Here is a 22074-nt window from a genome sequence, read left to right as displayed (position 1 = left end):
ATTTCATAATTTTGTCTCATTTCCATCCCTAGTCATTATGCAAATCTTTTTAGCTTTTCTTTGTAAGTAGTTTATTCAATCTTAGATATTGTGTTTTGCAATCCATGAAGGGACTTGCAAAACAATAGTTTAGAGGGAACAGTTCCAGACAGTTTGGGAAGTTTGAAGGACCTCCACTTATTGTAAGTGTTCTTTTTTTTTAATAACTGAAACTGTGTCATTCTTTTCATTGCATTAGAATTTGTTTTTGTTGCCTAAGGATGATTAAGGTTTGATATTATGCAGAAATCTGGAAAACAATAGACTTCATGGTGTGTTGACTCAGTCCTTGAACAAGCAAACTTTGGAAGTCAGGTTTGATTATTTATATTTCACACCTTGCTGTTTGGTATAAGATGTTAGCCATCTTTATACAATCTTTCTTCCCTTCAGAACATCAGGGAATTTGTGCCTTTCCTTCTCGCCTTCTACATGCAATGGCCTTTCAGACCGCCCTTCAATTCAGACTCCACAATTCACGGTTGTTAACGTGAAGAAAACTTATGGTCGCAACCACAAAGCAATAATAATAGGTGCTGTGGGAGGCATTTTTTGTGCACTCCTACTTATTGCAGTTGCTATGGTCATTTACAGGAGGCGTAAACAAGGAAATGATGTGACATTACAAACATGTATGCATAATCCTATTTGCAGTAGGTAATCTGCATGAAATTAACAATGCATCTGATTCAATTTTGCCAATCTTGATTGTAATGCACAGCAAGAGAGATACAGAAATGGAATGCAGCCAGTGTATTCACATATAAAGAGATTAAGGTTGCAACAAACAATTTTAAAGATGTTATAGGCAGCGGGGGCTTTGGCTCTATCTACCTTGGAAAGCTTCTTGACGGCAAGTTAGTAGCTGTTAAAGTACGCTCTGACAAAACACAACTTGGTGCTGATTCATTTATCAATGAGGTTTGTACTTACAAAAGTAAAAATATAATGTGCATATCCTATCATTAATGATCATGTTTAACTAAACCCTTAATAAGTAATTTCCCTCCACCAATGATCAATATTGTCTTTTGTTTGCTCAAATAGATGCCATGATGTAATAAGAGAAAGGGGATAATGGGATATAGTGGCCTAGTACCCAGGCCATGCATCGCCCTTGTACCTTTATATTCTATCTTCTTCCTTCATTTAGCTTAAATTTGTTCGTTCTCTATTTTTTAAATTGTTTCACGTATGTCTCATTTATTATAGGCCTCTAGTCACAATAAGATAATCAGAAGACTTGATTACCTTATGCCGATGCATAATGCAAGACATAAGGCTTACTCAGAATATTAACATTGCTTGATAGATTATTTTCTAAATCAAGTGCTAACAGCCCTATTATACCAAAGATATTATATAATTACAAAATATTATTTTGTGCGTGTAAGTTATAGATGGATAGAGAGAGAGAGAGGGAATTTTGATGCAAAACTGATATCTAACTAGGAAATTAGTCAGTGCTCTTTATCTGATTGATTTGAATCAAGACTTTAATTTAGAAACTGATTATCAATTTGGTAGATTGAAATGAGATTGCAAAAATTAGGTTATTGTTTGCATCAAGGACTGAGGTTTTGATTGGTCTTGGCTGTACCTTCTATCCCCAGTTGGACGTGTCTGAGTCCTTGGATGCATATAGGACCCTCCTTCTTCTTGGAAGAAGGACACAACACCCAATACCAGGCCTGATGCGATCTAAAGGGCCTTTTTTGTGGTGGTGGCATTTTTGTGGGGAGAGGAGGAAAGAGGAATGATGAAAGATAGACAGGAGCTTTCCTAAAGTTGAAACTCTAATAAACAAAAACATCTAGGAAAAAATTAATAAGTGGCATAAGTGCCAGTACCAACACCATAAACCATTCATGGAACTTAAAACCTCACTTAATGCTGTAAGTAGTATCTAAGCAAACTCTAAGCATGACCACCAACAAACCTATGCTCTGATTCCATGTTAACTAACCAACTCCAAAAGCTTAAACTAATAATAAAATGGAGAAAATATATATCAGACTTAACAAGAACTACTTAACCAAAGTGCAGTGTTTCATGGGCATCCATCAAGTAATAAATACAACTATCATTGTAGGTTGTCATTTTGCAAATGATAAGGGATCTTACGTATCCTATCAATGTTAGATATCTCATTGTTATGTTCTTGTTTTTTGATGAGTGAGAAATCCAATAGTTTTATTAAAATTCTGTCAATATTTGGCAAGAATCAAATCCAAATATTCATTTACAGATTTTGTCCTATTCCTATCCTTTTGGAAACGTTAATATTCTTCCATAATGAAAGATAATATTATTTCTTAAAATTACTCAATTTGGGTTTCTATGTGACCACATATATGTATATACACAAAAACTACATTAAATAACAATTGTCATGACACTAAGACTTTCTTAAGAAATTATGGGTAATTAGTCTACTTAAAAATAAGTTTCCAAATCATGGTCTGCCGTACCATACCGAACCGGGCGGTATGGGGCGTACCGTACTGGTTCGGTACCGGTATACGGTACGGGGATGTACCAACACTTGGTACGCCGAACGGGCCTCGTACCATACTGTACCGACACAGTGATAGCATGGAACCGGTACATGGCCAGGTATCATGACTCCGAATTTCACTCCAACAAAATCCTCAAAGGAACCAACCTAAAAGTTGCATAAAGTAGGAATTGGACAAAAAGACATCAATGACAACCTCTAATACCATGTATTTCGTTAAGAAAAAAAAAATCCTATGTGGAGACCTCCAAATGTATATTCTATCTTGCCCATGAGATCTTTTTCTGAATGTCTCAGCAAGCCATCCCTTGAAACTGAGCCCCTCCTTGATGCCTTTGAGCTGAGCCCTGATCACTTGTTTGAGAAAACAGCAACCGCGGCTTCATAGTCTTCCTTTCTACTCGTGGAACTTTCCTGTCAAGGATCTCCAAATTCTCTCAAGGTGGTCAAATATACATTCTATTTTCAAATGCCATCAAATTGTCATACTCCTCCACCCCCCCCCCCCCCCCCCCCTCTCCCAACACAGTGCTCTCCCTGCCTTTTTTTTCCCTTTCGAATTGTTTGACACTGTATTTACAAGTCCTGCTTTGTCATGTCAACACTTGCTCAGTTATTTCCTGAGAAACAAAAATGCATGTTGAATTTAAGATGTCTCTAACCCAGATTTTTTTTGTGTATTTGCATGTTCCGGTACATTTTGTAGGAAACCTTGTTCTGTTCCTGTCCTAAAACTTCTGGACAAGCATCTTCTTATGTGCTTTCTGTAATCAGTTCTAAACTCATAATTTCTTTTATGCTTGGAATGAACAACATGGAATACTAGTCTTTCATATAATATTTTTTATGCATCTCACTAAATTAACTTAGGGTTGCTATTAGTGATCAGTCATGATCTGGTTCTGCAGGTGCATCTTTTGTCCCAAGTTCGGCATCAGAATCTTGTCTCTTTGGAGGGATTTTGCCAGGAATCAAAGCAGCAAATCCTAGTATATGAATACCTACCTGGTGGATCCTTGGCTGATAATTTATATGGTATGCAGTAATGGTCAATTTTTTCAAGTTCCACATATTATATCAGTGATGTATTCCTTTGTAACTTCATTTGATTTAGATAAAGTATTAATTTTAGGTTCGAACAGTAAAAGGGCAACACTAAATTGGGCTCGTAGGCTGAAGATTGCTGTTGATGCTGCGAAAGGTTCACATCCTCCTCTATCAGTCTATTCAAATATTACAAAGAGATTAATTAACTTCCTTCAAATTCATGATATTGTAACTTTTCCTCACACAGCATCCTTTAGCTTGTCATGTTTAAAATGAGTGGCTGATGATATTTTACACAATAACATCATATTGCTTTTGGTCTATGCTTTTTGAAAGATTAAGTACATAAATCAGACTATATAGTATATACTGTATTGCAAACAATCGGACCTTGTTCCAGCTATCTTGGGTTAGATTTGTGAACCAAATATTCTTGTCAAGGCCAAGAAACCATACTGATACAATTTAATTTAAAGCTAATAGATATGATCTCCAACACAAATATATATTCCCATTTTATATGTATTGGAAAGAATTCTAACCATGTGATATGCTAACTAAAACTTTGCTTGCCTTGTTAATCCTACATAGAAGAGCAAAATGATGTACAATGAACATCATCATTTGCATACTATATGCCTACAAAGTGATATTACAGAATATTGTAATGAAGAAAATGGTGCATAATGATTTAACCTTGTACCACCAGAAATTGGCTGTTGAAAAGAAAAATTTTCTGAAAAAAGAACTTTTGAAGATCATTGACAGCTTCAAATGTGAAGGAAGAGAGCAATATATTGTAATTATCCAATGAAAATACTCAACTATTTTGAAGGCCAATGAAAGAGGACAAGCTACATGTCGAAAGTGATCATCTTGAAGGCTAATCTCTGGATGACAAACTCCAAAATAAGTATCAATAAGATTATCTTGGTAGATACAACTGCATAAATTCTCAAGGATCTTTAAAGGATCAAATTGATATTAAAGAAGAAGTTGAGGTCTACAAGTTTAACGGAATGATTTATCAAGGTCTCGAGAAATTTGTTAGGAGTTAAACCATTAAAGTAAGAGGAATTTCATGAATGTTTTCCCCTTTTTCCATGCATCTATATAGCCGAGGAAATTGATTTTAAAGAAGGTCCAAAAATCCAAGAAATGCCCAAAATGATGGACCTTGGGTAGAATTAGCTTGTGATGCTTTGACCATTCGTAATGGATTTTTTGATTTGCGAATAGTGATCTTGAATGTCAAATGTCGACTATAGTAGTGTCAAATTACTAATTTCCTCTATTGCAATATCGAATGATCATACATCTAGTTTAGTAGCACCAATTGCTAGTCTTGATCAATTCAAAGGCGTTAGTTAGAGCCAAGGAACCTAAATAATACCTTCCGGCTAATCTTTCTTTGATCAGATCCTGGGTTATTATGAATGATATTAGAGTGGACCTAGCTCATGGCCATATGAACCAAGAGACACTGCAGCAAGGTCCATTTGAATTGACCATGGGTTAATCGTAGTGTTTGGATTAGATTTATGGTACCTGGGATTGGATTTGAATGGATTTGGATTCTTAGGTTGGTGAGGATGTCAGAGCTTAAATGGATGGAATATGTGAGGACCTATGTAGGCGGTCCCACATCGGCTAAGCAATTGGTAGATCCTAGGCATTTATATAGAGCCAAAGAACCTAAATAATACCTTCTAGCTAGCCCTTTTAGGTGAGGTCCTAGGTTGTTACAAGTGTAGCATGGTTTGAAGCAAGATCGATAGCATCAGAATCAATACATATGCCGGTAGGCCGGCTGTATGGGACAGTACCATGTTGTGCCATTCCAACACATACTAATAAAAACCAAATCGGTGAGGGAGGGGGAGAGGGAGGAGAGAGAGGAAAAGAGAGGGGAAATGGAGAGGGAGAGGGAGGGAGGGAGGGAGAGAGAGGAAAGGGTGGTGGAGAGAGATAGAGGCGACCGGAGGAAGAGAGAGAGGGCTTTCGAAGCCCTCTCCTCTGCGATGCCGGAAGTTGCTGATTTCACTAAAAAAAATTCAAAAAAAGAGTCCGAATCCCCTATTTTGTTTCAAAGTAGAGGCTCCTTCCTTGTTCCGGCACTGCAAAGCAAAGAGGGCTTTAAAAAACCCTCTCTCTCTCCCTCCACCTCTCTCTCTCTCTCCCCACCGCCCTCTCTCTCCCTCCTTTCCTCCCTCTTCCTCTCTCTTCTCTCTTTTTTCTTCTCTTCTCTCTCTCTCTCTCCCCCTCCCTCACTAGTTTCTCAAACTTAGGGGCAGAACTATGCCAGTCCACCCCCAATATACCTTGGTACGCCCCGAACCAAGCGGTTTGGGATGGTACTGCTGACTTTGGTTTGAAGTACTGTACCATGCTAGTGTGTACTAGTTGTATAGGGAATAAATGATATGGATACGTTTCTTGGTGTTGTATTGTAGTTACACATGGTAATACATCTAGCTTTTGCAATGCTAGCACCAACAACCATATTGTGCATTGTTATGGTATGATATTGTCTAGTTTGTACTGCACCAATTTGGATGTGATGGTAAGGTATTAGTGTGGGAACTAGTTACCTAGACTTCAAACCTTGTAATTATACTCTTGTACTTCCTTTTATGCATTGAATTTAGTGACATCAAGGGTGAATGCATTTATATGATGCCAACTCCATGCTATATCTTATATTGCCAACTTTATAGTTGCAAGTGAAGAACCTGCTGTGGATTTCAGATGACACTCCAATCACCCTTGAGGATCATAGGTGCTGACTTGGATCAAGAATTTTGAGTTCTAAGAGCAAAATCTTAGGGTGTTTACTCTTGTAGGGTCTTTTGGTAATCTTACATATAGTTTACTCTTAAATGAGAACTTCTAAGCCATTTCAGTTGGTCGTTTCACTACATAGTTGAAAATCTATAATAGTCATATGCTCTCAGACTAGTTTTCCTTTGTTATTCTATTAGCACTGTCTTGAAATGCTTAAAATACATGTTTATGCAACATTGCTTTGCACCATCATTACCTTCACTTAGTTTGAAGGGGTTGATTATGAAGAATTCACAAGAGACGGACAGTGCATATTTGACCTTTTAACATAGAAAAATTAGTGAATAAAACTATACTTCCATGTAATGTACCCTTGTTATTTCACTCTTGACAACCTTTTCTTTGACAGTTTCAACTGATTTCTCGATGCGAGAAATAGCAAATTAAATCCACTTTGCAATTCAATAAACTTTTGGAATAAATTCGTTATAAAGCTTGGACATCTAACTCATGCTAGTACCAAACTAATGTAAATCATTAAATAATTCGCAAAATATTTTGCATTAGAGCAAGAGAAGTGATATGTGAAGTCCACCAGAAGGGAATATCTGAATAAAATTCTTAAAATTTGTTTCTCAATATGAGTCCATATTTAAAGAGACTAAAATTACTAGGGCAACTACTGAAGTGCTCGAAGGATCTTGCTTACCAATAATGGCCCAAAATCACTTCCATAACAATTCGACTCTAGAAAGGACTTCAAATTAAATCAAGACTTTGACCGTTATTAACTTTTCTAACATGACATAACCTGGAACTTGTTGGAAGGGCCATTGAACAACTAATTTGAGAACTTACATCTCTCTGATGTATATCACAAGAATCTAAAATATGATAAAAATACAGAAAACTAATTTTCTCAGTACAATACTAAGAATTAAAGGGCTCTGGAATATTATCTGTGGGAGGGAATGAGGTTACTTTAGAAACAAGAAAATTAGTGGAAGCCTTCTTTGTTGGTATACTCTCTCAAATTCGCTTCGAGGTTTTCATAAATAGGCCACTAAATGCCAAATTACAATGAAGCCTGAGAACCACAAGGGTGAGAGTCAGTGCCACTCCTAGTATGGAACCATTCGTGCAAGGTGTTTGTTGGACTGGTAAAGGATGAAGGTGAGACTCCTTAACAATTGGCCTGATGGTAACTGGTTCCAAGTGAAGTAAAGGAATGATGATAAGACAATTATTGCATCAGAGGCCTAACCTCACGAGGGTAATTAGAAGTTTACAGAATACCTCAAGATCTGTAAATAATTTAGGGAAGACTAGTAGAATTGAGCATGTAATTAATTGATGCAAAGTTTTCCAGTCATTAGAGAATCTTAGATGGACTAACAACCTTAGCAAACAGACTAATAGTTGCATCATAAGTATTCTTATATGTCTGCTTTATGATGCCTAGAGGCTAGACAGGTCTTCCTATATATATTGCTTGTCCAGGAGCCAGCAATATAGGGATGAGAGGTGCTCCATAGAAGTTGACAGGAGAATTCTTTGCTTAGCTTGGTGCTACTTAAAGCAAAGAAGAGGCATTGATAGACTTGGAGGTTTCCGAACGTCAATATAACAGAAGTCATCTAGATAGCTAGAATACTTCTTATAAAACAAGGATGTAAGATGACAAACCATATTAACCCATTAACAGGATGATATAGAGGACATTCATCTATGGGATATATATTTACACATGCTATGTAGGTGACCATAAGACTAATTGGCCACAAAATTAGCAAGAAGATGCTCGCTAGATTTGACTGCATATCTAAGTGGGCCTACTAAAGATTAAAGAAAAGATTTCTACGATTAAATAATGATCTAAAACTCCACATCACCCCCTGCACACACAAATTTATTAAGAAAAGGACAAGGGGAAATGAAGTTCAAAATGTGGACCATGGGAAGTAAATAAATGAGTCCAAAATAACAGCAAGAACTAAGAAGATTGGAGCACAGAGAAAAGTTGAAGATTCAACAAGGCTGTAAACCAACCATACAATGAATTAAAAGCCCCATAAAGTCAGTGAAGAACACTTATGAGCTTAGGAAGATATTAATAGGTTCAATCAAGCTCTATGTGTGTGTGTGGGAGAGAGAGAGAACCTCTAACACATTGAGGTCAATTAATGCCTAATAGTGGGAATCAAGGTTTGCCATCTCGGTACTAGACCCCATACCTGTACCAACCTATTACAGTGTTGGTATGCCCAGTTCAGCGTACTGGCATGGTATGGTACAGTCAATATGCATCAGTATCGACCAGTATGGCAAACTTTGGTGGAAATATAAATTATGACTTCTATAGACCAGCAAAAATGGAAATTAGCCCTCGTTGATAAAAAAAAGAGATAGGCCAGCACAATCAAATAGCAATGGTCATAATGATATTAATGTTCAAAATCTTCAATTTCGTAACTCCATTGCTATTTTCATCATGGTAGAAAGCTCCTAACTCTTACCATCTGTTGAGTGTTCAACCATGGGAACAGAGTGAAAGTTAGGATCTAGCGAATCTGTATGTCAACCTATTTTGATAGTATTAGATGGTTGGGAAAGAAGCAAGATCAGAAGCAAAGTTGTGCACTTTTGTAGCCTTCCAGTGAGTGAAATTTGTTCATAACATGATGACAATCAGCTGAACCAATGGAAAAGACTCTTGTATAAGAAGGTAAATGAACCCAGATCTCAACAACTTCAAGACGTGTGGGAGCATTAATGGCAATCCAATGAAGTATGAACAGTGTAGGTGATAGGCTCGTGTTAGCGACCATTGGAGTATTCCTTCTTAGGGGAAGATGCAACTATCATAGTCGACAATGGCAAAAGATCAGCTAACGGCTGGACCATGAAGATTGCTATTCAAAGTTATATATGAGGGTGTACGGTTGCTCCAATGCATAGATTTTGATGAGTATTTGTTAGATTGTTGCAAAGTTTCTACCAAATTTTCTAATTTTAGGGGCAACAACCAAATGTGTGTAACAAGCTTCACCAAACCATCCCAAACCATCTATTTTGGGTAGTGCCAAACTAAACTAGAGTTGAACAGAGACGGTTCCTGGTTTCATTTTAGGTTGGATACAAAACTAGTCAAAATTGAGCAGAACCTCCTGGTTTCGCTATGTTCAGGGTATTTTTCACCAATTCTACCTAGTTCAACGAACATAACCCTTGATCCACCCTCCCTTCTCTCCCGATCTAATCTTCTGATGTTTCTTCCATTCCACCTTTCTCCCAAACCCTCCTTTCTCTCCTCACCTCTCTTGTTAGCATCCCTCATATGCCATGAAAATTTCGAAATAATTTTCAGATTGCAGCGGAAAAACATATGCGGGATCCGTTCATCGCATGAACGTGTTTTAAAACCTTTCGTTTATAGATAGATTAGAATTAAATTATTTTAAACCATTTTAAAATCATTAAGAAGATCAAATCTTCACCTTATGCGGGTAGATGGTCTCCGCAAATCTGATTTACGTGGTATTTGATCAAGGTTCAGTGGAAGCCGCACACATGTCTGGCCTCTACGGGTATCCACACGAAGTAATGAGTCGATCGAAGCCTTTGGATCTCCCCGGGGTGCTAGCTCCCTTGCAGAGAAGGCTATTGATGGCTGAAGTCCTCTCCTTTGAATCAACCTTTGATTGGCTTGAGAGGAGGTAGAAGAAAGAGGGATCTAGGAAGAAGAAAACAAGGCTCTTCGCAGCCTTTTCTTTTTCTCCGCGTAGGAACCAAGGAAAGAGATGAATGAGGGCCACGCCACAATCTTTTTCTTCCCTTCTCTCTTGTGGATGAAAGGAGGAATAGGAGGGGAGTCTTGCTGCCGTGAAGCACCAGAAAATGGCATGAATAGAAGGGCCAAAACCCCTCTCCTTTTAATGCCATAATAGATAAGGATGAGCTCCTACTTTTTAGGAGCTCATCATTATCATTTTATTTTCCAAGAGAGGAGGGGCGTAGCCCCTCCTTTTCATCTCATGCAAGCAAGGGAGGGGCGTGGGCCCCTTCCTCTTCTCCCTTCTATTCTCACACCCCACTTAATCATATTAAGTGGGGTGGGTTTAGCCACATTCATAGGGACTCAATCCTTTTCTAAAAAGGATTAGATGAACCCAATTCAATTCCTCCAAATTCTAATCCAATTAGGATTTAATTAAACCATGACTCTATTGAACTCTTCGATCCTAATCCAATTAGGAGTCATTTAATTAATTAGATTAAAATTAAAATTAATTAGGACTTGAGAAAATCTTAATTTAATCAGGACTTGTTCAAATTTCAGCCCTAAGACAATTAGGACTTTAGAAATCCTATTCCAAGTAGGACTCTAATTTAATTTGAAATCCTAATCCAATTAGGACTTCATGAATCCCACTCCAAGTAGGATTTATAATCAAGTTCAATTAATTAAATTCAATTAATTAAATTAAATTGCAATCCGATTGCAATTGTTCCTTCTTCCAACCACTAACTCTTAGCGGGTTATCCATTTATCAATCTAATTGATTATTTGTGATTCCTAATCACATTCAACCATCGGATCGGTTAATACCTCTAATGTGTGTGACCCCATAGGTTCTATTCTGATTGGTAGTAAGATATATTGCGGTCTCTATCACAATATCATTGAAAACTTCTTTCAATGGGTTGAAACAATTTCAACTCAACTCATCAGGGATTATCGACCATCAAGATGATCCCTGTGAGTCTCACCATCCACCAGTGACACCTAGCAGTATGTAGTGGCCACCCAGCAGAATAGAATGATGAACCTCTACGTGCAGTTATCGTATGATACAGTCCTTCTATCGTGGATCCCTATAGACCGGAGGTCATGGATAATCCGTCAAACCCCGTCGTCTGTCATATGTCTAGATTTATTCGACTTGAGTTCGAGAGTGGAAAACTCTTTCTCTACTTTATATTACTGCCCTGGCCAAGGTCTTAGAACTCAATCTAATAAATCACATTGGATCACTCCTCTTCTATCAAGGTCGATAGATTCCATGTAAGTGCATACCCTACTCCTACAGTGAACCTACTACAGCCAATCTACACAACAAGGATCCATATGACTAGAGACCATGTATATGTGCAATTGATAGTCAACTTTAAAGACCATGCAATAGCACGTATCTAGTAGGATAGTGATTACGGGTATCGATCCACAGGGATTGGGGTATAGTTGTTTTCTTAAAAATAAAAATATTTAAAAGGAAGAGTTTGTGAAGAAAATTAAACTAAGGAATTTAATAAAAAAATGCAATTAAAATGATATTAGTTTGAGGGAACCTAGGGCAAGAAATTCACCACTAACATCGGAACAAGGGTTATTTGTATTTTAACTTATTCTTGGATTAATATGCAAATTGGCTACAAGCCTAATAAGCATTTAAATAGAAATTCACAAAAGTAATTTGGGAATAATCCATCTTCAGTTAGCATGAAATGTCTATCCTAAACTAATGTGGCAGGACACTGCATCTTCCCTAAGCAAGGACTATCTTATATTTACTTAGTGATCATGAAGAACAGTTGTATAAACGTCATATTTAAAATCACAGAAATTAAATATGAGATGAAATAAGATATCCATTGAAAACAATAAGTTCATACAACCCCAAGAATATAAAATAAAATATAAAACCCATGTCCCTTTGTTAGGGTTGCATCTGGCCCTAGAGATCAGCCTTCCATGGAGTCATGGGCGACAGCAGCAGTGGCACAGCAGCGGGCTCCCATTTCTTCCTTCTCTTCCTCCCTTCCCTGAATCTCTCCTTCCTTCTCTAGCATTTTATTTTTTTATTTTCCTTCCCGTGGGAAGTTCTTCCCACTATATCCAAAAAAACTCTCTTTCCTTTCACTTCTGTGGGAACTCCCTCCCAAAAGAGAGATGGTTCCAAGGAAGAGAAGAACTCTTCCTTTTATAGCTTTCACCAGCCCCCTCTCCTCCTCCTCTCTCCTTCTTTCTTCTATGGCTGATCCGAATGGAGGATAAGCTCGTGGAGACCTTATCTCTTCCGTGAATGATGGGAGATGTTGCCGCATCTGATCTGGTTGTTGGAGTAAATCCTGTTGATGTGAATCCAAGGAATGAAGGAGCCGAGCTTCTTCAACATGTGGGAGGTTCCTTGAATGCGGCTGGGAGAAGTGGATGATGCCGCTGGGAGATTTCCATGAATCGCGGATGGGAGCTTCTAGTCCGTGAGTTCGGGAGGATGAGGATGAGTTCGGTGGGTGATGAAGATGAACTCCTGGATTTATTTCGCTGAGGGAAGATCTCGGAAGATCATGCGGAGGATTTGGTTCTGTTTCTTAACAGAGCCCTGTCTGCTGGAACTAGGTGCTTGGGAGGAGCTTGGCACTTATCTGTGGGAATGGAAGTGGTTGTGGCTACGGCTGAGAGGTGATGCCAGAAGAATCGGGAAGATAAGGAACTTGGCTTTGTTCCGAAATAGGGGATTTGATGCGAGGCTGGATTCGTGAGCTGAGAAGAAGTCGGGATAAGCTTGGGAACTAGCGGAAGATGGGATGCTCATCCGGCTGGGAGGAGATTTTTGGATGATGTAGACGAAATTTGGGATCAATGGCTTTGTTTTTGAAGCTAAAACAGGGGATGCAGAAGCTAAGAATGTGGGATAAGGATGCAAGTTAAGATTGAAGGAAGGCTGAGATCCGATCTTTGGGATGCTGCCGATGGTTGGATGCGGCTGGGAGGAAATCCGGATGGGGTCTGGATTTGGTTGAGATGGGGCTTGGGAGATGAACACGGAACAGGGAATAAGCTTGAACGTTGTTGAGAGCTTATCCGTGGAGATGGAAACGCTAGAGATGGAGACGTGAGAGGATCTCGGCCTGCTGGGTGGAAGCATTCAGTTGGGAACGGGCTAGTTGCAGATGGGAGATTCGGCGAAGAAGATGAGGCTGAATCTATAATCGGCTGGGAGCGTGAACAGAGGAGATGAGCTGGGGCTTTGATCTTTATCCATGGATGTGGGAAGGGATAAGGATGAGAAGAGATGGAGTCGATCCGGAAGTTGGGAGGAAGGAACTCGGGATGAGCGTGATTCGGAATGGGATACGGCTGGGAGCGCATGGGAGCTGTCTGTGAAGAAAGGGAATGGTTGGATAGTTGGGATCTCTATTCTTCCGTGGCGGATGCAGGGGATTGGAGTTTATCCGGGTTGTATTTGGACGTGGAGATCACATGGGATCCGGTTTTGGGATATGGATTAACGGGATGAAGGCTGGGATTCATCACAGGTGGAAGCGGTTCTAGTCTTTGGAAATGGGAGGGAAGGAATGACGTGGAGGAAGATGGTGTTCTTTGTTCCAACTCATGGAAAAAACAATGGGTTTGAGAGGAGTTGGGTGATGCAAGATGAATGGCTGAGATGGGATGAGGCTTTGGGATCCGTGCAACTAAGATAGTATGCTTTGAGATCCGAGAAACAAATAATTGAAGGGATTTTATTGTTTTTGAGATTAAAATTGGATCATGTGGAAAAAGAGTTGGAACGAGTGGAAAGAAATTTAGGTGAACATGTGAAGAGTCAGGAATTAATGGGAAGCACTGGGTTTTGGAGAAGAGTTCTTGGAGTCGACTCTGGAGGATGTGAAATTGTGAAATGATGCAGTGTAGTTTAGGCTTTACCTAATTAAGCGTGACTCGACCTGCATACATTAAGCTTAATTAGTAAATAAATAAGTAAAACTCGAATTATCTTTAATAATTTATTAAAATGCAATGATGAAGGTAACACATTTTTTAGTTGAATTTACAAAATATGTGAATTAAAATAATGATAAGTGTTATGAATAAGATATTAATTTATGCATTATTTAGCACTTATCAGCAGTCAAACTACAATAGCCTCACTGTGAATAGCCGAAGCACCGCAGGTCAAAGGACCAATCACACTACTGCAACATCAAGCAAGTCACTGACGAGTGGATAGACATCCAAATGACTTCTTGTCTTGGTCACGCTCAGTACCCTTGTTCTCTAACAAGCACCTGCACTATTACTTCAGTGTCTCCACACCGTGGACTCGAGTCTCGTCCATCCATAGGAAAAGTAATGTGTGCACTGATCTCATCGGATCGATCATCGTCCTCGTGATGATCCATCGATCAGGAGCGTTTAGAAATTAATCACTAATGATACATGGCTCAAATTCTCAACTCTTTACAGCTTCAGAGGCGGCGATATACTCAGCTTCCATGGTAGAATCAGCAATGATCGGTTGTTTGGAACTCTTCCAATTTACCGTACCACTATTGCACAAGAACACATATTCAGATGTAGACTTTCTATCATCAATATCAGTCATAAAGTCTGAATTTGTGTATCCTTCTACCTTTAACTCTGATGCTCCCCCAAAGACCAAGAACAAATCTTTAGTTCTTTTTAAGTACTTAAGAATGTTCTTCACAGCTGTCCAGTGCTCTTCGCCTGGATTCGACTGATATCTGTTGGGAACCCGCCCATGCCGCTGATATTTCAAACAAAAATCAGATGGCAGCGGAAAGGGGGGCATGTGCGGGATCAACGTTCATCGCATGAACGTTGTTTCGAGACCTTTCGTAATTAGGTAAGAATTAAAACTTTTAAAACTATTAGGAAGATCAAATCTTCACCTTGCGCGGGTAGATGATCACCGCAAATCTGAATTCGTGGTTTTTGGAAGAGGGTTCGCTTGAAGCCGTTCAAACGTCCGGCCTCTACGGGTATCCACACGAAGTAGAGGACCGATCAAATCTTTCTTGTCTTCCCGGGGTGCTAGCTCCCTTACAAAGACTTCTTTTGATGGCTGATCTCCTCTCTTTCAATCAACCCTTGATTGTGCTTGAGAGGAGGAAGAAGAAGGATGAAGATGAGGAAGAAGAAAGAACCCCACGCAGCCTTCTTTTGTTCCTTGCGTTGGATGAAGGAAGGGAAGGGGAGGAGGCCGCCAACACTTGGAGATCCTTTTCCCTTGCTTGCGGCTGAACTAAGAGAGGAGAGGGGCTGGTGGCGGCAGCAAGAGGGGGAAGAGAGCACACCTAGGGCGCCGGCCCTTGGTCCCTTTTTTATAAGCATCAAGGGCTCCTACAAGTTAGGAGCCCTTGACAACCTTCTTTCTTTGGAGCGCCGGCCCCTTCTCTCTTCTTGTCGCCCTAACCAATTGGAGAGGGGCTGATGCCCCTCTTACTTGGTTAGCCTAATCCTCTTCCAAAGAGGATTAGGTGCCTCTCTCATGGTTTAATCCTAATTAGATTAGGATTAGCCAATTTTGGGTTCAATCTATGCTAGTCCTAATCCAATTAGGACTTGAATGAACCATGACTCAATTGAACTCTTCAATCCTAATCCAATTAGGAGTCATGTCGACTCATTAGATTAATAATTAATTTAGACTTAAGGAATCCTAATCCAATTAGGATTTGTTTAATTTTAGTCCTAATCCAATTAGGACTCTATTTGAATCCGAAGTCCTAATCCAATTAGGATTTCTAGGAATCCTACTCCAAGTAGGAATCCAATTTTAATTCAAAATTCCTAATCTCATTAGGATTGTAGGAATCCTATTCCAAGTAGGAATTCCAGTCCTACTCCAACTAGGATTTCCAGTCCTAATCCAATTAGGACTCTAGGAATCCTACCCGAAGTAGGACTCTTGTTTCAAGTCCAATTAATTAATTCCCTTGGTTCCTTCTTCAACTTCTTATCAATCAAATTGATTACTTGTGATTCTTAATCACGATTTCAACCATCGGATCGGTCAATACTTCTAGTGTGTGTAACCCCATAGGTTCTATTCTGACTGGTAGTGAGATATATTGTGATCTCTATCTCAATATCATTGAAAACTCCTTTCAATGGGTTGGAACGATTCCAACTCAACTCATTAGGGTTTATCGATCATCAAGATAATCCCTATGAGTCCCACCATCCACCAGTGACACCTAGCAGCATGTAGTGGCTACCCAGCAGAATGGAATGATGAACCTCTAGGTGCAGTTAACATGTGATACAGTCCTACTATCGTGGATCCCTACAGGACGGAGGTCATGGACAACTCGTCAAACCCCATCGTCTGTCATATGTCAAGATTTATTCGACTCGAGTTCGATAGTGGAAAACTCTTTCTCCACTTTATATTACTGCCCTGGCCAAGGTCTTATAACTCAGTCTAACAAATCACATAGGATCACTCCTCTTCTATCAAGGTCGATAGATTCCTTGTAGGTGCATACCCTACTCCTACAGTGAACCTACTGCAGCCAATCTACACTGTATGGACCCATATGGCTAGAGACCATGTATGTGTGCAGTCAAACTACAGTAACCTCACTGTGAGTAGCCGAAGCACCGCAGGTCAAAGGACCAGTCACACTACTGCAACATCAAGCAAGTCACTGACGAGTGGATAGACATCCAAGTGACTTCTTGTCTTGGTCACGCTCAGTACCCTTGTTCTCTAACAAGCACCTGCACTATCACTTCAGTGTCCCTACACTGTGGACTCAAGTCTCGTCCATCCAGAAGGAAAGTGATCTGTGCACTGATCGGATCGATCACCGTCCTCGTGATGATCCATTGATCAGGAGCATTTAGAAATTAATCACTAATGATACATGGCTCAAATTCTCAACTCTTGAGAATATGTATCATCATCTTATTAATTTCTTGGACGATTCATAGACACATAAACAATATGAATGAAAAAGATGCCTTTTATTTATTCAATAATAAATAGTCAAGTACAAAATTATGTCCCTAGAATCAACAATGTGTCAGCCAAATTGGCTTCTAGGGCATACATCTAACAATCTCCCACTTGCACTAAAGCCAATTGGTCATATATCTTAGGCCCATCTTCTCAAGGTGGGCTTCAGTCTTTTGCTGACTCAGCTGCTTAGTGAACGGGTCTGCCACGTTATCCACGGAGTCTACTCTCTGCACCTCTACATCATAGTCGCGTATGAAATGGAAGCGCCGCTCTATGTGCTTGGATTTTTGATGAGACCATGGCTCCATAGCTTGTGCTATGGTGCCAATGTTATCGCAGTAAAGTGTTATGGCATCTAATGACATTACACCTAACTCTGCAATTAACTTTTAGTCAGAAGGTTTCCACTGCACCCTTAGATACGGCTTAACATTCAGCTTCTAAGGTAGAATCTATAATAATCGGTTGTTTGGAACTCTTCCAATTTACTGAACCACAATTGCACATATTCTGATGTAGACTTTCTATCATCAATATGTGTGCATCCTTCTACCTTCAACTCTGATCTTCTCCCAAAGACCAAGAACATGTCCTTAGTTCTTCTCAAGTACTTAAGACTGTTCTTTCACAGCTGTCTAGTGTTCTTCACCTGGATTCGACTGATATCTGCTTGTGACACTCACAGCAAGAGCTATATCAGGTCGTGTACACAGCATGGCATACATGAGGCTTCCTATTGCCGATGCATAGGGAATCTTGCTCATGCGTTGAATCTCTTCAGATGTGTTGGGGCACATCTTCTTGGAGAGATGAATTCCATGCCTAACGGGTAAGAGACCCCTCTTGGAGTTTTCCATGCTGAACCTCTTCAGCACCTCCTCTATGTACATTTTCTGTGACAGGCCAAGCATCCTTTTGGATCTATCTCTATAGACCTTTATTCCCAAAATATAGGATGCTTCCCCAAGGTCTTTCATGGAGAATTCTTTTGACAACCAGACCTTAACCGAGGTTAGCATGGGAATATCATTCCCTATCAGGAGAATGTCATCTACGTACAGTACGAGGAAAACGACAGCACTCCCACTAACCTTTTTGTAAACACACGGTTCCTCTTCGTTTTTGATGAAATCAAACGTTTTGATTGCGTCATCGAAACGAGTGTTCCAACTCCGAGATGCTTGCTTTAGTCCATAGATGGACCTTTGCAGCTTGCAGACCTTGTGATCTCCATCACTGGAAGTGAAACCCAAAGGCTGTTCCATATAGATATCTTCATCAAGATATCCATTCAGGAAAGCAATTTTCACATCCATCTGCCAAATTTCATAATCATGAAATGCTGCAATGGCAAGCAATGTTCGGATGGATTTTAGCATGGCTACAGGTGAAAGGTCTCCTGATAGTCAATGCCTTCGCGCTGACTATACCCTTTCGCCACAAGCCTTGCCTTATAGGTCTCTACCTCTCCATCCGAACCTATCTTCCTTTTGTAGATCCATTTGCATCCAATAGGTACAATACCTTCTGGTGGGTCTACTAAGGTCCAGACTTGGTTGGAACGCATGGAGTCTAACTCTGACTTCATTGCTTCCAGCCATTTCTCGGAATCGATATCAGATATCGCCTCGTTGTAGGTTTTGGGATCCTGTATGTGATCCCTATCTCCCACTAGGAACATTTCCTTGGTATCCTCTTCTAGTATACCTAAGTATCTATCGGGAGGATGGGAGACCCTACTAGATCTACGAGGTGGTCGAGGGACATCGTGTACTGGCTCTGTATGAATGGGTTCAATAGGATCCATGACTCGTTGCTTTTCAGAGACTTTCTCTTCAAGCTCAATTTTCCTCCCACTGCCTCTATCAAGGATAAACTGATTTTCCAAGAAGATGGCATGACGGCTCACAAACACATTGTGATCCTCTGAGACGTAAAAATTGTATCCTAATGACTCTTTAGGATATCCTATAAAACGAGCACTTATGGTCCTAGCCTCTAACTTGTCCGCCTGTAGTCTCTTGACGTGGGCCGGACATCCCCAAATCTTGAGATGACCCAGACTTGGTTTCTTACCATGCCATATCTCATACGGTGTGGTAGGAACGGATTTAGAGGGAACTCTATTCAATAAATAAATCGCTGTGAGTAAGGCATCTCCCCAAAGGAACATAGGTAAATCAGTGAAGCTCATCATGGACCTGACCATGTCCAACAGGGTCCGATTCCTCCTCTCTGACACCCCGTTGAGTTGAGGTGTACCCGGAGGTGTCCATTGTGAGACTATGCCGTTTTCTTTGAGATAGTCCCGGAATTCCCCACTAAGGTATTCTCCTCCTCGATCTGATCGAAGAGCCTTAAGAGGTTTTCCAGTTTGTTTTTCTACTTCATTCTTGAACTCTTTGAACTTTTCAAGACTCAGACTTGTGTCTCATAAGATACACATACCCATACCGTGAATAATCATCGGTAAAGGTAATGAAGTAAGAATAACGTCCCCTGGCTAGCACATCGAATGGGCCACATACATCTGTATGTACTAGGGTAAGTATTTCAGTGGTCCTCTCCCCATGTCCTACAAAGGGCAGTCTAGCCATTTTTCCTTGAAGACAGGACTCGCAAACTGGGTATGACTCGGAAGTCAATGAGCCTAAAAGCCCATCTTTATCCATTTTGTTCATTCTGTCCTCTCCAATATGGCCAAGCCTGAGGTGCCACAAATATCTTTGGTTTATCTCATCTCTGGATCTTTTGGATCCTTTGGCACTCACATCTTGCTCGGTAACATTCACAGATACATCCATATGTAAATGATAGAGACTGTCAATCATGAAACCACGTGCGACTATTTTATTTCTCAAATGAATAGAACAGCAGTCTTTGTCAAATGTAAAAACATGACCTTCCTGTGCTAGACATGAAACAGAAATCAAATTTCTGCTAGCAACAGGTACATAATAGCAGTCTCTAAGTATTAAACTAGATCCAGACGGTAGTCGCAGATGGTAGGTGCCCACAGCCACAGCAGCAACTTTTGCCCCGTTGCCAACCCTAAGGGTTACCGCACCTTCCGCCAGCCTTCTACTTTCCTTTAGACCCTGCATGGTAGTGCACAGATGAGCACTAGAACCAGAATCTATAACCCAACTAGAAGTAGAAGAAACCGTTAGATTAGTTTCAATTATGAGCAAGTCTATACCTTCTGAAGGTGTGTCACCTTTCTTGTTCTTCAGGCTCTCGAGGTATGAAGGACAGTTTCTCTTCCAGTGGCCTTCGACATTGCAGTGGAAATATTTTCCTTTGTCGTTAGCCTTTTTCTTTTGAACTTCCTTCTTTGGCTTCTTGTCTTTCTTCTGCTTCTTAGCAGGCTTCTTTTTCTTCCAAGTAGACTTTCTCTTGGAACCAGAAGTCAACTCAGCAGCAAGGACATTGCCCCTTGAACCTTTCAAGGCTCCCTCAGCAGTTACCAACATGTTGATTAGTTCAGTCTTAGTGCATTCAATCTTATTCATGTGGTAGTTTACTATAAACTGACCAAATGAATCAGGAAGTGACTGTAGGATCAAATCCACTTGTAATTCCTTGTGCATGTCCATACCGAGCTTCTCAAGCTCCTCTAGGTCCTTGATCATGGTCAGACCGTGATCATGGACAGACTGCCCCTCGCGCATCTTCGCTTTGAAAAGCCTCTTGGACACTTCAAAACGAGCTGTGCGACTCTGCTCACCATACAACTCTTGCAGGTGTGCCAGTATGTCCCTAGCAGTCTTTATATTTTCATGCTGGCATTGGAGTTCATTAGACATGGATGCCATCATATAGCATTTCACTCTAATGTCATCATCCAACCACTTTTTATGCATCTCACGCTGAACATCAGTAGGACGTGTTGGTAGTGTGGGGATGTCTGAATCGAGTATGTAGCCTATTTTCTCACAGTCCAAAACAATTTTGAGATTTCTAAGCCAGTCTTTATAATTGGTTCCGGTCAGTCGGTTGGTCTCAAGAATACGGGTCAAAGGGTTTGAAGCCGACATTGTATCTACAGAGAGTAAAGATTCTAGTTAGATTTTTGTACTTGATCCTAATCTGTTCTAAGGTCTTTTAGAACAAATGTAACTCCCACTATTTTCTCGAATTCCTCACACTCCCCTGGTAGGAAAACGGAAATCCCACACGACTAGGGTTTCTAGTGGGTACTGCGGTCCCACCGATTTACATGCCACCTTACCTAACAGTTATTGGTGACACATAGATGAATGAGTGTACAACTCTTGTACAATGCTTCTCAAGCATGTTGCAGTGTAACTTGGTCTCTAAGCCATGAAGACCTCACCTAACAGTTATTGGTCCCATTTCTTAGTTAAGTCAGACCCACCGTATAACCGTAGGAATAAAGTCGTCATTGGGTCCTCACCTAACAGTTATTGGTGCCCAACCCCACCTTTACCCTACAACATCTCATGTCTATAGAGAGGTCCAGCCCTCCGATGCAACTTGACCACTGTGTCCAGCCGAGACAAATCAACATCAGAAAGGCCTTAGCAGCTCTACTACAGTGGAAGACCTATTGACTTAATATTGGTTAATCAGGTCTTAGTGTTTGCAACTTGAGCCCTTCATAAGAGGTAATCGAACAATTGGCCAGGTAAGCAGGTGGGAGGCTCCCCTTACTCAGAGAGTAAGGTCCTAATTAAGTAACCACCTTTCATGCTTTCCTAGACACCAATTAGATCAATTAATCTAATATGACTTGCTCATGTCGGTTCACTCTCGACTTGATTGAGGAGGTTTTGATTTAGGTCTCAATTGGGTTTGCTACATCACATGTAAACCTATCTACCCGACTCGCATTTACATCACATGCAAACGGCACATCACAGGCAGTTATAATCGCAGCATCAAATTAAAGCT

The 22074-nt window shown here is 40.2% G+C and overlaps 1 protein-coding gene across 4 annotated transcripts in view; it reads left to right on the top strand.

The window, feature by feature from the left end:
• Positions 1–22074, top strand: part of LOC103710569 (Leucine-rich repeat protein kinase family protein) — a 45377-nt gene that overhangs the window by 9222 nt on the left and 14081 nt on the right. For 2 of the 4 annotated variants that reach the window (XM_088719813.2, XM_088719811.2), the window contains 6 exons: positions 111–182; positions 286–354; positions 433–671; positions 761–960; positions 3466–3592; positions 3690–3758. In XM_088719813.2, coding sequence (XP_088575939.2) covers positions 111–182; positions 286–354; positions 433–671; positions 761–960; positions 3466–3592; positions 3690–3758 — 776 coding nt within the window. Of the gene's footprint in view, positions 1–110; positions 183–285; positions 355–432; positions 672–760; positions 961–3465; positions 3593–3671; positions 3759–22074 lie in introns of all 4 variants that reach the window. The other 2 variants (XM_088719810.2, XM_088719812.2) reach the window with 1 other exon arrangement.

The sequence above is a fragment of the Phoenix dactylifera genome, chromosome 4 (genome assembly GCF_051530095.1).
Source record: "Phoenix dactylifera cultivar Ajwa chromosome 4, Ajwa_hap1_PhDact_Kaust_v1.1, whole genome shotgun sequence".
In the NCBI taxonomy this organism is placed as follows: domain Eukaryota; kingdom Viridiplantae; phylum Streptophyta; class Magnoliopsida; order Arecales; family Arecaceae; genus Phoenix; species Phoenix dactylifera.
The sequence above is the reverse complement of the archived record's forward strand: the minus strand, read 5'-3'. Positions and strand labels throughout refer to the sequence as shown.